The 18,296-nt window shown below is 40.1% G+C and overlaps 1 protein-coding gene across 3 annotated transcripts in view; it reads right to left on the reverse strand.

The window, feature by feature from the left end:
• LOC122993659 (rho GTPase-activating protein 29-like) overlaps positions 1 to 17,040 on the reverse strand; it is a 30,250-nt gene extending 13,210 nt beyond the window's left edge. The window contains exons 1-3 of one of the 3 annotated variants that reach the window (XM_044368006.1): positions 16,864 to 17,040; positions 15,716 to 16,104; positions 3,232 to 3,375 (exon numbers count right to left, since the gene is read on the reverse strand). In XM_044368006.1, the coding sequence (XP_044223941.1) occupies positions 3,232 to 3,375; positions 15,716 to 16,007 (436 nt within the window). In that variant the 5' untranslated portion in view covers positions 16,008 to 16,104; positions 16,864 to 17,040. Of the gene's footprint in view, positions 1 to 65; positions 489 to 535; positions 874 to 3,231; positions 3,376 to 15,715; positions 16,105 to 16,863 lie in introns of those variants that run through there. The other 2 variants (XM_044368007.1, XM_044368008.1) reach the window with 2 other exon arrangements.
• Between the last annotated feature and the right edge of the window lie 1,256 nt (positions 17,041 to 18,296).

Raw genomic sequence — 18,296 nt, forward strand, 5'->3', positions numbered from 1 at the left:
AAACTCCCCCAGAGCAGTTACACAGAGTCATGAGTTTTTAAAAAAAAAGGCAGTGAATGGCTTACAAATTATACAGAGGAGACACTGTCAAAAACAGCTTCTGAAAAATCTTCAAGGGTCTTCAAGGATAAGATGTTTAAGGAGTATCAAAAAAAAATCCCAAATATTCCCTCCTTGGATCCAACGTGTTATAATCCCATACGTCATCTTCCATGTCGATTATGCACAGAAAAGGAAATCAATCGTACACATTTGTTGCTTTGAGATGTATTTAAAGAAATGCATCCGACGAGTTAAGGAACGTAAGGCTGTCGAGGCTTGATAAATCTTCGAGAACGTGCGTGCAGAGCTCTCCTCTTCAGGAAACAGTTTACTCAGCAAGAAGACATTTGTAGAAGGCAATCTGAGCAACCCAAGACAGAGTCAGTGAAATCCGACTTAGCTGAGTACTTCCTGTCTGCCCCGCAACAGGAAACACTCTCACAGCTTGAGTTCTGTGACATGTAACGCGACTGACAACCATAATAACACTTACCGTTTCTCTCAGTCACCTGGTGGATCCGGAAAACCTAAGTAATGCCAATCAGTTGCAGGGAAAAAGCTTTAAAAAGTTTCCAGATTGCTTTCTAGCTTTTGTGCTTCCATTTTCTCTTCATGAGAGCAAATTCTATCCGTGTTAGAATTGGTTGGGAAATTGTAAATTCCCAGATTATGAAGACGCACGGAAAGGTCATGGCATCCTAGGTTGGGGAGGCAACCCCATGTTGCAGGGAGACTCTTGAGGACACCGAAAGAGAGGAGACGTGGTGGTGCAAGCCTCCCTGCCGTGCACCTCCCTGGCCCTGAATGCTAGCGTACAACTCTGCACTGACTTCTTCCTCAGGACATCCTGTGGGTCTCATAACAATGATTCCAGAGCTCTGCCCCCCTTGTCACGGTTGAAATATGGAAACTGCATCATTCAAGCACAGGGGCCATTGTTTTCTCACAGTTGAGCCATAACTGGGACAGTTAGCCTGTGAAAAATGACTCATCTGAGTTAAAAGCAAGTCTGCTAATTTGGCTATTACTCTGTCTTACCATGACTTAATTATCTGGTGTCATTGGCCATTCTAGTTCACTCTCATATAATGGTTTTATCAGTAAAGCAGACTACAAAAAGGAAGTTAAAAGAAATGAGTGTTCATTATCTCTGACCAAAATGCTTTCCTTAGATCCATGAAATAAACATATAATAGGTTTATCTGCACAGGACACATTTGTCTTTCACATGCACATATACAAGATTGATTGCAAAAAACAAATATAATCTGTCAACTGACAGCATCTTCTCTAGACAAAAGGGGACAGGGAGCAGGGAAAGAATTTCAATAAGTTGAGGAAGTTGACACTTTTATTGCAGTGCCCTGCAGTTTTTCAGGCAGGAGGAGGGGAAAATTCTCAAAATGTGACCAGGAAAGGAACCTTGTCTGGGTCTGCTTCAAGCCAGTGAGAGTCTGTGCAAAGATCATATCTTTGATGACACACAAACAGAGAGTGCGGTCAATTTAACAAACATTTTCTGCGTCTGGAATTAAGCCACATGCATTATACGGCTGAGTGGAGCTGAGAATGTTCTTGACATTTGCAGGTTTATTAAAAATGTGTCAACAGTGTCAAATGAAAAAACAACAGTAGGAGAATAGGTTGAGTGGAAACGTCTACATGTAAATGGTATTTGAAACTCGTTAGGCAACCATGTGTTTGGAGAGGGAGGGTGGGTGGGTGGAGGATTTTTTTTTCTCCAATAAATTCTGGCAGCTGTCCAAATGCCCCAGGTGTCACGACCGAGCATCAAAGAGCAACATGAGTGAAGGGACGACACACTCTGAAGACACTGAGGCACACAAGGCCTGTTATCATCCAAACCTTTGAGTCTTCATCTCTGACGTCTCACTGATTCATTCCTCTTTCAGCCTCTCCTTTTCAGCCCTCCTCTGGCTCGCTGACTATCAGTATTGTGTTACCTACTGGCCATTGGGGACAGTCCAGCCAGGGAGTGCGGTGATGTGAGGCACCCCCTTGTGGACAAGCAAACTCCCAAGTTTCTACTTGTTAACTTGATATGCAATTACTGTATTTGCTGACTATCATTACTATGTTTTTCTTAAAGAAAGGAACGATGGTACACTGCGCTGTCACTGTACAGCAGCACATCATTCAGTTGGTTTTAGGGTGTTCATACTAAAGAGTTTGGGGACAACATCAATTAAGTGATAGTACTATTGTATCCCCAAATGTCTTTTTTACTACTAAATAGAAATTAGGAATTTTAGTAAACTAATTCAAAATTATATTTTCAGGTACCCCAAATGTTGTCCAAAAAGTCCAGATATTTTTTACTAGGTTTCATAAGAACACTGGTGCTTAAACAAGCATTATAAATTAGTACAAACTTTAGTTATAAGTCATTAAGAATTTGCTTTGTCTTGTGGTGTCATTTTTCCACCCTGTGACTGATGTTACAGTCTGTACTGTCATAAATGTTTGTCTCAACAATGCCAATAATCTTTGGCTGATCTTACACTGGATCTCTTTTGTTTCCTTTTTGCATTCTAAACATTGTCAAAACAACGCTCAATGGACTGCAGATTGCAGACATGCATTCTTACGCATTCTTAAGGCCTTCTTACGCAAGGCCTAAGTCACAACCGAGATATTGAGATAGGGCAGGTGAGGTGTCAGACAACCACACACCTCATGACACCGGTAAAACAATAAAGAAACACGGATGTGCACGGTCGACAAGCAGCCCGCCGAGGGGCCTCCTCGGACGCTGGAATATGGAATGTAAATTACAGCCATGCGTTCTGTGCTGTGGAGATTCTTGTGTGCAAGTCAAGAATTACTCTTACAGTGGATCACATTTCAAGCAAATGAACTTGTGACTTGAGAATCTTCTTGTTTGTATTCATTCGGGAGACCGGAAATGGAGGAAAAATAACTTCTCACACTGTGTTCTTTTAGAAACAGATCTCCAAGCCAACTACAACCAAGTGGAGATTAATAAAACATTCCTGCAGGGTATTTCCCACACTGCTCTGAAAGATTGACGTTGACCCTTAGCCTAAACCAGTAATGCAACAATGAGATTTCATGCCAAGATACAGTATTTAAGCATCACCGAGGCGCCTGTGACTGCTTACCTGTATGTCTGTGTGCACCCATGCATGCTAGTGAGTAATTACTGACCTTTGACCTTGGCGATGACAGTGCCAGCCGTTCCTAGGATGTCCACCGAGTTGAGGGTCTGATGTTTGCCGATGACAGCCTTGAGGACTCGGAGCAACTCTGCCAAACGTTCCTGGACCACCTGCTGGAGATCCTCCTGACTCTCTGGCAAAAATGAGAACACACGAGTAGATCAGTGAGGTTAAGTCATATAAGTATCAAGAACTTGACAGGACTAGTAAAAACTTAACTGAAATCAAACTACCACGCGCAGTTTGTAATCACACATTGTCATCTATTTGTCAAAGTCATACCATCACATCACATTCTGACTCACAGGTTAGCCAGCTTCAAATTCATTCTTGGCATTCTTTTGTTCTCTGCTACACAAATTACTTAGCAAATACCTTGTCATTTTGAAACTATGAAACTTGGCTGTCATCTTTTGTCTCATCCAGACGATTCCCCTCAGGACAAATAATACAGTACATGTTCTGTTATGTTTTAGCTGTTCGTGGATGTGTCTCCAGATGAAGGGTGGAAGACATGTACCGTTGTGGTTAAGAGACAGTGACAAACTCAGTTGTTGCAGCATGAAACTGCTGTGTTGAAAGTCTATTTTGCTTCCTTCAGGCAGAGAGCGACACCCCGTACAACGGAAGAGGCATATATCTATGTAAACAGGTTACTCCGTCACAGTCACGCTGTCAACACTCCCCCACAGGTGACGATGATGAAAACAAAAATGATAACGTGCTTTATGAACTTCTGTGGCCACATGTGAGGCGGCGAAATGTCTCGGTTACCACAGGTTTTATCAACAAAAACAGCCATTTTACAGCTGAAGTACTGAATACATACAACTGTGAAGCCGTTAGGTGACATCTGTGTATGATACAGTGTGTAAAGTACATACAGATGAAAGGGCATTCATACTAAATAAGGACAAAGAAATTTAATTTAAGAGGTGACTGAAGTGGCACACATGGTAGCAATTACGCAATCACATTTTTTTCTGCACCAGTCAGCAGACAGTGTGAGCGGCGAGAAAAGTTGAGGAAGATCGTGCCTTTTGTTCCCTTTCCAGTGAGGATTCAGAAGATGACACATGAGGAGGAAAGAAATGTACAAAATGTATTACTCCTCTGCCTTTTTTTGTCAAACGTATCAAATTCTATCAGTCATTTTGCGATGAAGCAGTGAGATGTACACCATTAATCAGTATTTATTTATTTAAACAAGTGTTTCCTGACTATGTATCTTCTTCACGACTCTTTGTATGAAAGCATTCCTACAGCACTTTTGAAAACTGTGTGAGTGTGTTTTACAGGCAATAAAGCTACTTGGGCAAAATAAAAGGCAACGAGAAAAGCAATAAAACTTGAGACATGATGGATTTTCTCCAACCAACAGGAGGGAGAGATTTTATTTCTCCTGCTCTGATGCAGGCTAATCAGCAGATGCTCTGCAGGTTGGCACCAGACAATAAATGACTTCATGTCTATTTCGCTGTTTTGGAAGAACCAAGGGCATACAGTAGGCTGGAAACAAAAAAAAAAAAAAAGTCATCTGTTTTTCATCAAGGCCACCCCAGAAAAGGGTGAGATGAGAGGCTGAATTTATTGCAACGTTAAAAGGAATTACAGGGGGAGTGAAAATGAGAGCATGGGTGTTTTGCGTGTTACCCTTTCTACTCCTCTCTTATTCATACACACGCGCACACACACACACACACACACACACACACACTGCCTGGTGTAAAACATGATAGAAGAGACATAATCCGCAACTGAGACATAAGCCAAGGCCATCTGTGATACTATTTAGCGAGAACGACAGGAGAGATATACATTAACATAGATGCTAGGAAAGAAAAGATTCTGGCAATGAATCACTGGGTAATATAACTAACAAGACATAGAAGGGTGTTTCTTGAATACACTCTCCACATGTATAAAGATTAAGTAACATCAGGGTCCATCTTGCTGTTCACAAAGCTCGACAATCCTTGTCCTCAATTAATACCCCCCCCCCAAGATTAGAGAAAAAGTATCCTGGGGAGCAAGAGGCTCACCTGCTCAGATGCCCCAAGGCTAAAGGTCCCTTAACCTGCAACACTTTGAAGTCTCCCTCCCTACCGACACTGACAATGGGCCTTCATTAAGCACCCTCCCCTTCCTTTTTAACCCTGCTTCTCAATTGTGGTCATCTGGGTATTTTTGGTTAGCTCACTGGCGTTTGAAGATTTTTTTTTTTCTAATCTAGGATGTGTGGGTTGGCCATTAGCATACGAAAGTCAGTTGTAATGAGGTGCACACCTGAGAATTTTCACTTAACATGACACAAAGGTAGCATGACTGAAGGTGCTGCGATGGGATGAGCAGTTATGCAGGTTAGTACCACTCATTCCCTCATTTCCTTACTGAAAGAAAATTAATTAGACCAATCTGTTCCTCAGAGAAGTATAAGCGATGCAAGGTGTGAGGAAATAACAATGGATGTGATGTTATGAGAACAAAGACAGATGGAAGTCCCTGGCCAGTCTGCTGTTGAAGCTAATCAAGCCATTTTTTCATGGACTGGTATTGGCTATATCCTTTGTCTACTGTAACCCGATGCCAGCTGTCAAAAATGCGACACCTTGCAGTTAAAACAGTTTAGTGCGAACAAATAAATAACAGCCAGCAATTCCTAATAACAATATTCACACTGACAGCCAGCTTCAGAGAACAACGGCCACACTAACGAGGACAGAGCTGCTTTGGGGGTTAAAAAAATTGAGAACTTGCTTGTGCTTCAGCAATATTTTGCCCCATACCCGAAAGTACTGCTGTTGGTATAAAACTACATCTTACCATCTTTTTGGGAAGAAAACAGGATGTCCAAATCCTGTACAAAACATGTCCTGCAACAACCTTTCATGCAGGCTGTACTTTTTTAACAGAGCTGTCAAACATCTTTGAAATTCCTTCCTTATCTTAATGTTAAGTGCACATTTTGTGGTAAGCGCGCACTTTGCTGTTGTAATATGAAAGAAAATATAAATGTTGGATCAAAACTGAAATCAGCAGATACGGAATTTTCAAGGACTCTGAAAACTGGCGACCAGGGCGAAGACCTCCTGTGTCAAAGAGCCGTATAGCCTACATGTTCAGAAGGAAAATACTTAAAACTGTTTAAATGTTTTAAAAAATGTTTTTGTAAAAACACGTTCAAAGTTAAAGAAAAAAAGATTCAAGAAGGCTCAAAGTGGATTACTTTTTGGACACATCAAAGTGTGGAGATGGCTTAACCCTCCACATGACGTGGATGTCGGCACAGTCTGCGCGCAATTAGGCTACTTAGATCATTGTTAATTCTTCACCCCAAAAACCCAGATTAAAAATCCCAACAAAAGCTTTCTATTTAGAAATTAGAAATGGGAATAAAGCTATCAAAACAAGGTTAAATTTTGTGTGAAAGCTCATACTGATCGCCGCTATTGTTGCCTTTTGAATTGTATGAGAGGATCTGTGCTCACTACAGCGTGAGACATGTGAGAGAAAGCTGGTAAAAAAATCAGTGGTGAGTGGTTTTGTCACAACAATGGCATCAAAAAGCGTACTGGAAATTTGCTGCCGATTGTGAGGGCCATGCCATTGTTTTGGTAGAGATAACAGCGGTGAGGCAAAGAGCTGGGCCATATTGTTTAAAGGAAGACCCCCTGCCGACGCCAACGCAGCTCGAGGCTGCCTCGTCTTTCTTTACAGTGGTGGGATGTGCTGGTGTCCCAGCCACGCTTCACGCTCGGCCTGCTTCATTTATTTTCTCCGAGATGGAGACCTCCCTCCCTTTCAGGAAAATAAATTCACGATGAAAAATAGTTTATTGTGGTTTAAAATAGTTTGAAATTTTTGGCATTTCTACCAATAACAATACAGTACACAATAAAATAATAATAAAACAACTTTCTGTTAACCATTTATCTGAAAATAGAAGCAAAACATTTTTGTTCCATCACATTAGGGCTGCAACTAACAATTATTTTGATTATTGATTAATCTGATGATTTTTTTCTCAATAAATCAATAAATTCTAAAAAGCGACAAAAAAGTAAGGCATGTACATCAACTGCACTTCACGATGTAAAGTAAAAGTAGTATCTTTTATTTGTCTGATCTGAAGTTTCACATTTTTTCTTGAAAAAAAGACAATGAAGTGATAACCAAAATAGCTGCTGGTCAATTAATTGATTAATCGACTAATTGCTTCAGTTTCACCTGGGATGCTGCAGCAGATCCATCACATGTGCCTGACAGTCCTGCTTCAAGTCCTTTTTTGATACAAAACTCCTGACAGCTGTGTGTTAAAAATACTGTTAGTGGTAAGTGGATTTAGCTCCGACTGTACAGAACACTTTGCTAATTTAATTTGGAATTTACAAGTCGACTGGCTAGCCATTTAAAGGTTCAGTTAATGTTTTGTCTCTGTTCTATGATGTAACTATAACAAGACTACAACACCGGGCTGATTACCATCCAACAACTCTCCTCAGTGAATGAAAGGGTAAAAAAAATGCCAATAGAAACTTCTCAAAGCACTCATCCAGAATAATCCACTTCTCTGCCGTCCATCTGTATGCCAAGTATTTTGCAAACACCAATATTTGCGCCACAATATTGCTAAATACACAAAACACATATTGTGTTTGGAGTATCACTTGAAAGCAGGTTTAAGTGGTGACTCAGCTTTGGGAGAGTTTAACACAATACAGTAGCTCAAACATTTGCCTTTTAAATTGATGTCTCCCCTTATACTGTTGTGTGGGGGGTCCCGTTGTGTCTAACAAAGCTCATTGTGTGTCTAGTGCAGAGAAGGACCAATCTAATCCAAATCTTCAGGTGGCCTGACAGAGGTTACAGCCTCGGCTCCCCCCACTGATAACGACGGGCAATGAACTGGCCTGTCTGGACACGCAATCTGCTCTACATGAAACAAGCCTAAGCAGCTCTGGTGACACAGTGCCGCTTGGGAAACAGCCGCGGGGCTTTACTGAAAAGCTAAGGAGTCCGCATTTCTCCATCAGCATCCCTTCTCTGGGAGGAGGGTGGGTGACGGGTTTACACCGCACAGCAGCAGATGATTTTCAGATTTTCTTTCACATGTGTATCCGTCTACCTCATTCCAGGATGGTGACACATTGCTCTCTGCGCTGACTCAGTCATCAGCCCAAATGCTCCCCTCCAAGTGGAAACAGACACTTTTTGTCCTTTCCACAGAGAAGCCTGGGCTAAGTAAACTAAATACAGATTATCCGCAAGTCACTTCGAACATAAGCCACCACAGAAAATATATTTCACTGTAACAAATCCGCTCGTATTGGCTGCCTGCAACCTGATCTTTGACAGGTGGAATTGTTTGGTCAGGATTCTAGCTCCAAACGCTAATTTCTGCCCCTGTCCAAACAAACACAACACATTGCTGGGTGCCCCCTCCGTCTTTCCCATGCCTTGTTTGGAGACAGAGAGGGCCCCAGACATCACACAGACAGTAAACAGCAGGCACTCCATAAACAGCTACCTGCTCTCAGCCTAATGGTTGAACTACACTCTGTGAGGTCTGAACTAATTCCATGACACGACGTTACATGATTGGGGAACTTAACAGCAGGTGCACAACCAAGACTGCATTCTTGAATCAACACACAATCTATCAAGTATCATGGGCAGGGAGGGGTGAGAAAGAGCAGAAAACGAAAACAGGAAATACAGAAAAATACGCATTAAAAACTGTTCAAAGACTTCAGTCAAAACCAGAGTTTTTGATTTTTAACAACCTTTGTACTCTACTTTGTATTTACATTTACATACATTTTCACAATGATTAAATTTATCTATAACATGTAAGAAAGATTGCATTGCAATTTCCCAGAGCTCATATTCAATTTACTATAACAGGAGATAAAGAAAAGTGGCACATTTTAAAAGCTGGGAGCAGAGAATTTTGGGAATTGCCAAGTCACTGAAAATGACTCAAAAAATAAGTTGATTAAGTCATTCTTTTTCTGTATATGAGCTTAACCTTTTAACATTAACTGTAATGTTGTAATGTAAAAAGGACAAAAAGAGGCTGGTATTCTTAGCCACTTTTATTCCACTGGTACCAAAACGTCAAATATGCATCTATGAATGACTTCACCTTGAGAAATTGGTAGTTTGGTAGTCTCTCCCAACCTTAAAGAATGATGTCACTCACCACAGCATGGGAATGTGATTGAGTAAGAAAAATGACTAACTCTCTCAGACATGTGAGACACAGATGGATCTAAGAATTTGCAAGGACTGGCTTTTTTTTGTTGTGTCTCTTAATTGAAACTTAAGCAATCATAACATTTTCTGCTTTTGGAGAAAAAAAAAAAAAAAAACAGACACAAAAACCAGCTCCACAAGCCTCGGCCCGCTCGCTGCGCAAGGCCAGTTGTAAATTTCAGCAGGTCTGCCCAATCGCCAGCAGTGACGTCCCTCCTGCTAGCAGGAGCTCCACTGGCCAATCCACCCCTCGCCATGACCAATCTCCTACACAAACATCCAGAGCCCATAACCATAAATCCGACCCCAGGAAACACACCCCAACCACAAGCTTGCACAAAAACATCCTTCAGCATCACAGGGGAAAGTTACTGCCCAACAAATCTCTCCTTTCTTTTTACTAAGAGCAGCAGGCCATTAAACCATTATGTGCTAGAATTTGGCTTTTCTTTCGATTGAAGGCACCACCCGCGAGTGGCCACTTCAGTTGGCACAGGGGCACTTGTGTGAGAAGTGGAGATATTGGTGGGAGCTATTGCTGTATATGTTTTTCACAGAGTGGTGTTGGCTTTTACGGCCAGTAAACAAGGTCTTAAAATGGGTTAAAATTTTGAAAATTGCCCTCATTCTAGACAAGACAAGGGGAGTGGGAATATAATACTAGCATTCAATTTAATAAAGAACATAGATTATATGTTTTTTGAACAAACTCAACTAAGCAAAACATTTCCAATTGTCATATAACCGCAATACAAACCCTGTTGAGCAGTTCATAAACCCCTAAATAAACAACTTTGTCATAATTGGATTCAAGGTAAATTAATTCCTGTAAGGACCAAACAGTTTCTGAACATTTTTTATGATCTATTACTCTAAAAGAAAAGTCTGCCCTTCAGACAACAACTCAGTTACAGACTGGTACTGAGAAACACAGAACAATGCTGTTTAACTGGAGTGCAGCCAAATCTTATCAGAGTGTCATGATGACACCAACATTTGAAAAAAAGCCTGTTTTCAGAGTAGAACAAGGACATGTGATTCAGCTATACATGTTCCTTTTTAGACATTTAATGCCTCTCTTCACACAGAACTACACTGTATGAAGAACATTTTCTGTAGTGCAGTGAGAGGTAATAGGCTCCAAAGTGGTCAAGCAAACTTGCACAATGCACTCCATACATTGAGTAAATAAGCTTTCGGTCTCATGCTTTGCAACTATGCTGTGGGATGTTTATTCTACCCTGAAGTGGAACTGTAAAAGTGCTGGTGTGACGTACTTTTGTTTTTCATTTCCACCTGAGGCTAAAAGGCGAATATAAGTAACCTGGACTTTCTTGAGGAAAGAAACCTTCGAGGAAATAGAATTTCAGACGGTAACTTGATGGTTATCTGCCGACGTAACTGCAAACAAAAGTCATTAAAACCTCACCCTGTTCATCCCAGTTGACCTGTACGCTATCCATAACTTCCACCGCATATTTCTCAAAACACATTCCTAAACTTTTTTGGCTGGATGATGAGGGCAAACCACTGAGGTACATTTTGGGGAGAAAAAAAAAAATGCATTTCTAGTGGAAATTTACAAACGTTATGCTGCTGTGTGGCCAACAAAATAAAAGAGAAAAAAGGATGTAAGATGATGAAATGACAGGGCTTGTGCAACAGTTGCATTTTGTAAAATGACTCCTCATACTTGACAAAATGAAAGAACGCATTCTTTCAAGGAGCAGTTTTTGTCCTGTATGGTTCAGATGACTGCCCCACACAGGCAAAAAAAACACAACTAAAAAATACTGTATATTGGCATGTTTAATACTCAACAAGTCTGGCAGTTGTTTCCCTGTGATATTTCCCTTGGACCCGATAAAAATCAGTATAATTTTCCACCTCTCTTATCCTGAAATTTCTAAATAAAAACTAACCTTGACCACATAGCTGCTGGTGAGTTGTAGATATGATTGCAAAATCTAGACTGAATTTATTTTAGGAGTTTTCATAGGCAATCTGCCTCACACCTACCACTAGTCTATTGAAGGCACTATAGCTACAAGTGAACATTTGTTCTAAAGGAATGCAGAGTATGCAGGAGAGTGGGGGGATGGGAGGGGGACAGCAGCTCGCCTGTGTGTAAAGGACTCCTTTTTTTATCCTGATTAAAACCATTAACCAAGCTGTCTTCTCCGCAGCAATGCAGACTCGGCTAAAAAAGTTAAGGTTGAAGAAAATATTCTCTTGTTTTATGTTGGCCCTGAAATGCTGCATTTGTCCTATTACTGTTACTTATAATATTGTCAACAGGGGAATTTAACTCACACCGTGTGTACTTGAGTTAAGACCAACAGACATATTCCAACTTAAGAAAAAGTTTGACTATTTAATGTTTTAAAATTACATACAGATACCACAAGAATTTATAGATGGTTTGATGCACCGTTAGATGAATGTGTTTTTTCTCGTTTGTTTGACAGTAAATGTTTGAGGGAACTAGAAAATTTTTGTGCTCCAGTTTGTGCACTGCATGATGTGTACTCATAGCCCAAGTCCTGCTGTTATTCTGTAATGTTTAACCCTCCTTTAAACAGAATAATGATGATTTATACTTAACTACCTGTTGACAAAATGACATGTTAACACTATAGGGTTTTTCTCTTTTTGTTTGCCATATTTTACTGAAATATTATAATCAAGTAATCAAATGAAAACTGAGAGTTGGAGAGGGAGCGGTTGATTGATCGACGGCGTGTTGATGGAACGTGCGAGCAGACAAAGATCATCTTGGGACAGCAGGGCCACCAGGACAGGGGTCACAAATTCAGTCAAAACTCATAGAGACTCGCATTCTTTTCATGAGTTACATTCTTTGACAGCTTGACTATTGTTGAGAAACAACTCTTGCAAGCATTGTGACTCTGGGTCCGGTTGTCACAGAGTGTAAAACTAAACCTCAAAAAGACCCCGGGGAATCTACAGGTGTGAAGCTGTGGGTGTGAATTCGGTTGGTCATGTGAATTTGCGCTTATGGTCACTGATGGGAGTTCCCTTGTGGGTTTCCCGTCAACTAAACATGCATGCGCTGCCTCCAGTTAAAATCTGGCAGGTGCCCTAGAAGGAAAAATCTTCCAAGCTAAACCCTCTACAAAGTTTTCTCTGTATGAGGAGCTATGACACACGCAATGAGTCAAAAGTGCCTCTCTGCAATGGGAATACAAGCCTGCCAGATCCAATATGGTGCGTGCCTTTAAGCAAAAAAAAAAAAAAAAAAAGAGCATTGTGTAGGTTTCACACAGTACTCCAGTGACAGACCTTTCCAAATATGAAAAGAACAACACGAGAGCTGGCATGTGCCTCGCTAACCTCCTCCCTACTTCCCTTGCTAATTTGATCCTGCAGTTCACGGCTTTCTTCAACCACATGGAAACCTGTTGCTGTCAGGCTGTTTATCCTTTCTAGCAAAGGGCTAACACATGCTGATAATCACATAACAGTAACACTATGGGCAGAGATGTAACCCTTAAATACTACTTAAAACAATAAAAACAAAACAAAAACAATAAAACAGAAGCATTGTTCATTTGAATAAGTTTAAGAGAAACCATTAATAATTCAATGCATTCATATTCATTTACACTTAAAATATTACCCTTTAAAGTTAGTAATATGACTAAAATAGACAATGTTATAGACACTGATATTACCATAAAAGGCTGATATATAAATATATAAATACAGTTTGAGGTATACTGACACACATGGCAGGTGAGTAATTCATTGTTTTTGTGCATCTAAAAAAAACGATGACATAGCTTGCCTTAAATCAAAGAAAAACAAACCCCCTGTTGCTTTGTCCAGACTGTGTAAACTCCCTGACTCCTCAGACAAGAACAGTCAAGTCAATACAATTATGGATGTACACATATACACACTGGACAAGATGTGGACATACAGAGATAGGTTAAGATTATTAAATCACCATTATGTAGAATCATTAGTCATTAGACATTGCAGGCCACAAGAATCTTGCAAAAACACTTAGGTTATGTATATATTTTCAAGGCTATAATGACCTCTGTCTTTGGATATGGAGGTCATGTGAACCATAAAAAAAACTTCCTGCCAAAAAAAAACGCCTTCAAATCAAAGTGTTTGACATTTGAAAAACAAAACTGTCAGCCAATACGGGCTCATCCTTGTAATCATTAATACTCAAACACAGGTTGTGTATGGGATTATTGGAGTCTTAAACTTGTTAAAAAGTTATAAACAGATGCTTTAAACTATAAGTAAATAAAGGTTTAGAGATGATAAACATGTTGGTTTCATACTTGCTAGCTTTTAGTTTTGTGTTTTTGGCATTTCAGGCCAACTCTTACATTTTAAACTAAGGCTAATGACAAGATGTTTGATTTCAACTGTGATCATCTTCCACCGCTCTCTGTTACCAATTAGTAATGAAAATGACTCAATGTTTACTTTTCATCGGACAGCAAACCACATTACTGTTGCAGCATCTTGCAACAGTTGTTCCACTAAAACACTTATGTCAGTGCCTCTGAGAAAACCATGAAGAATAACAAAAATAAACCGCTAATCCAGATGACAAATAGCTGAATGACATTATAGGGTCATGTGGTATGATTTCATCCCCACCTGCTGAATAAGAGCTGTTTTTAATGGGGATGCAAATATGCCAAATGCTCAGTGCAACACTCAGCACAACACAAGCCAAGGCTCACTCACAGAGGCCTCACTCCTCCAGCCAGAGGAATGGCTAAACAACTCACTCCCACTGCCAGACCTGCTGTTGGACCTCAGATTGTGTGTGTGTGTGTGTGTGTGTGTGTGTGTGTGTGTGTGTGTGTGTGTGTCTGTGTGTGTGTGTGTGTGTAGGTATGTGTCTTTTACAGTAGGAGTAGTAGTGTTGTAATAGCGGTAGTAGGTTCAACAGAAAGAGATTTCTCAGTCAGAGGAATATAAGAGTCAACAAAAAGTCAGTGTAAATGTTGCTGTGAAGCTCAGAAGTCCTGTGTGCATTTGTGTGGGTAGAGTGTTTGTATGAGTGCCTGAAAACAAGAGCCAAATCATCAAAACTAAGTAACCTGTGTCTGCTCCGCTCGTATGCTTGTGTGTGGCGGTGTGTAGGTGTGTGTAGTTGTTAAAACAGTCACAACACTGAAAGCGCTCCAGCATGTTAGCAGTGAGGCTGTTATCACACCATAAACTGACACTCCACAGGTGGTTCTGGTTGTCCGTCACCGGCAATCTGTCTAAACAAACTCCGGGCTTTAGTTACCATCTGTAGCATCACAGAAAACACATAGCCTTCCTGGGCATTTTATCCTAAGCACGTCACAGTGCCATGACTGTAACCATATTTTTGTGGTCTTTAGCAAAGAAGATACCAAAGCAGGACAAAGACAGTGATGGGATCATGCACTTTCCATAAGTTATGGTCAAAGTTTTAAGGACAGTTAAGTGTGAGATATTGTGTTGACCTGTAATAAACAGCTTCAGCACTGTATCATGTTTTGCTTCAAAGGAAAAGTCCACCCTATAACACTGTTCAGGAAGCTTTAGGTGTGCTTGTACATTAGTAGTATTTATAATTCCTGTAGACAACTGCCCAAAAACAAAGACAACATGACATCTTGTCAATACATTACCAGTGTAACTGCAGTGGAATTTGCAGGCAGAGAAATTCAGCTATCTAGAGCATCAATGGTAAACATTAGGTTTTAGCACAAATGCCTCAGTTCAAAGATCAAGGGTTTCTCTCCAGAATCACCATTTTTCAGCACTTACACAACAAAAAACCCATCACAGAAGAGGCAGAGATATTATTTTCTCTGCAGACAGTGGCATTGTTAGACCAGAATGCAATGCAGCCGATTGATTTTGTTAAAGGCTTTGCTTGCTCTTATCATACTACGAATAGTACTCTAAGAACCATCACCTGAATGCAACACATTTCCAACTGTTCTCTGGGGTTTGAGATTGAAGAAGATGTACAAAAGTGGAAAGCGGTGTACACTAAATTGCCTACCCTAATGTACTATATCAGAAATAACCCCTAGAATGTGCTGAACATCCTATATTAATGATATTGTATCGAAGAAGAGTATCCAAGGGTGAATTTCCTTTCTACAAGTATGTCATTTTATGGTGTTCCACTTCCCTGATCTCCACAAACATCTCTGCATTCCAGCTCCTCCTGAACTCACCTTTACACTGGAAAGCCTCCTTGAGGTTGAGCAGTACATCAGCAAACCACCGCACATCATTCACCAGCTGTATGACATACTCTGGGTCCACTCCTGAGTCTCCCGCCAGGCGAAACGTTATCCCCATGCTACTCAGAGGGTTGGGGGTCTTGGAGTTACGGCCCATATCCCACGTCTTGGTGGATCCAGCCGACAGAGATCCCGTGTGGGGCCTGGAGTGGTGTCGTGGGAGACCCTGGGTGTTCTTCATCTCACCACTACCATTGCTGCCGCTGCTGCTCTTTCGATGCATCCTAGCAGTCAGTGTAGGTGCCACCCTTTGAGGAGGGTACAGCAGGCCAGCTAGCCCCTGAACTCACCACACTGGCCTGATCCCTGGATGGCTGACACTGACGACAGAGAAAGGTGTGTAAAGATGGTGTGTGTGTGTGTGTGTGTGTGTGTGTGAGGTCTCCTCTCCACACTCATCAATCTACTGTATAATTAAATTGTTCAAGACCTGTTATACATGTGTAGTAACCACTTAAACCACACAACTTTAAGTAAAGTTACGTTATACACTCTAAAATCTAATATAAATGACATGAATTTGTCCTGCAAATAAATAACTTCACCATATTAACAGTTACTAATGTGTCTAACGTTAAAGTCTTATCTGTTTTTATATAAACTAAGAGTTTTTGACATTAAGTATTTAGTTTAAAGAAAGCAAAATATATTTAATTGTATTTTTTGTTTCTCATAAGAGTCAATTTATATCTTTTAACGTCATTTATTGTGTCATGATAGGATTTATCTTGTAGGCTAATTTTTAGCTGTAACATTTGTAACGTTGAGTAACGTTTAGCTGTTAGCTAGCTTGTTTTTGTAAAATAACATTATCTGCCAAACAACAAAAAACACTACCATACGTCTTCATAAAAACAAAACATAGATGGAAATAGACACATTAAGTTACAAAGACCAAAACGAAGTCAACTCACAGGAGGAAATTACAAAACTTCGGCAAAAACGAAAACTAACTGCAGGCGACCTTTTTCCGGACAGTTTACAATGAAAAGTGATGCTGCTGCTGCCCCGGTTAAAACAGTCGACCCAGGTCAGAAACTGCTTTGCTGGCAGAGTCAAAATACGATGTTTAAACTCACCTGCTCGGCACAGTAATGACATAATGGCCACGATATCCAAACAAAACTTTGCTTAATGGAGCCAGTGAAAACCCCTGGAATTTCCGTTAGAAAAAACAAACTCTGACAAAGCCACAAACTTGTCCGCTTTGAGTCACTGTACATCGAGAAGTACGCTACTATCGGCAACTCTCAAGTCAATCGTAATTTACGAGTCCGTTTGTCACATGACGGTCTAAACGCGTTTTCATTGGCTAGCCCCTCTCAGCGGATAACTCGATGATGCTTTCAAGGGCTGGCGGACCTTCAACGATTATAACTGAATCGAATTTTGTCGTATTTCAAAGAGTTGAGTTTATTGATTTTACCTGTTGAATTCTTGATCCTCCAATAAAAAAGAATGACTACAAAAATAATTATTTTAAAAAGAAAAGACCAAGTAACTGCTCCAATCGAACTAGTTTTGTTTTAAATGAAACTGATTAGACGATGATGAAACTGATGAAACTGGATTGCTCAAATGACCCCTGAAAGTGCTAGATAATTTACAGTATACCATAACAATATACCGGTACCTTTCCTTTGGGGATTTCTTTGAGAACTCTGGATATGAGTCGGTTTGTTTTTTGATAGAAACCAGTATGGTGAAGAAGGCAAGGTTACACCTCACCCCATTTGCAACACTTCCCATGGTTTTAAAATATATAGTAGTGCCCATGTTGCTATGTTGTGATGTTTTTGGAGCAAAGGGTATGAGGTACTCAGTCATATCAAATAATTGCTAGACCATCTGATTTGCTTGTTCATATCTGGCCAAATGATGGTTATCCTCTCAAGTCTGGCTCATTTAGTTTTGGGCATTGTCCCAGACAAATAAAATGATCAACTGAACCAAACTGGTGGTACCACTGCTGCCATCTAGTGTACAAACGTAACTAAGCAACACTCATACTCCAAACCCTAGCAGAGGTTAAGTTGAGGATGTTGCACATCTGTGTGAAGTATTCAGATCCCTTACTTAAGTAAAACTACTCCATTACAGGTAAGTAATGCATTCAAGATCTTACATGTGTAAAAGTACAAAGGTATTATCAGCCAAAAGTACTTGCAGTATCAAAAGTGAAAGCTTCTCAGTATATTATAATCTTATTTTTTACTGATGCATTCACATACATACTGGTTTTTAAGCAGTAGTTATTGGAAATAATTACACTACTTGAGATCATATGTCTTGTATGTAAAGTCTGAATCAGAAAAATAACTCTTAACTATAGTAAATAAATGTAGTAAAGTATAAATGACAATATTTACCTCTCAAATGTTATGAAGTACAAGTAACATGAACTGGAAATACTCACAAAACAAGTGCTTTTTCAGAAAATACAAATTATAAATAGTACAGTCTATATTCTGCATTTCTAATGTAATCATGTAGTTTCCCACATCAAATTTTG

Source organism: Thunnus albacares, chromosome 12, assembly GCF_914725855.1.
Source record: "Thunnus albacares chromosome 12, fThuAlb1.1, whole genome shotgun sequence".
NCBI lineage: Eukaryota > Metazoa > Chordata > Actinopteri > Scombriformes > Scombridae > Thunnus > Thunnus albacares.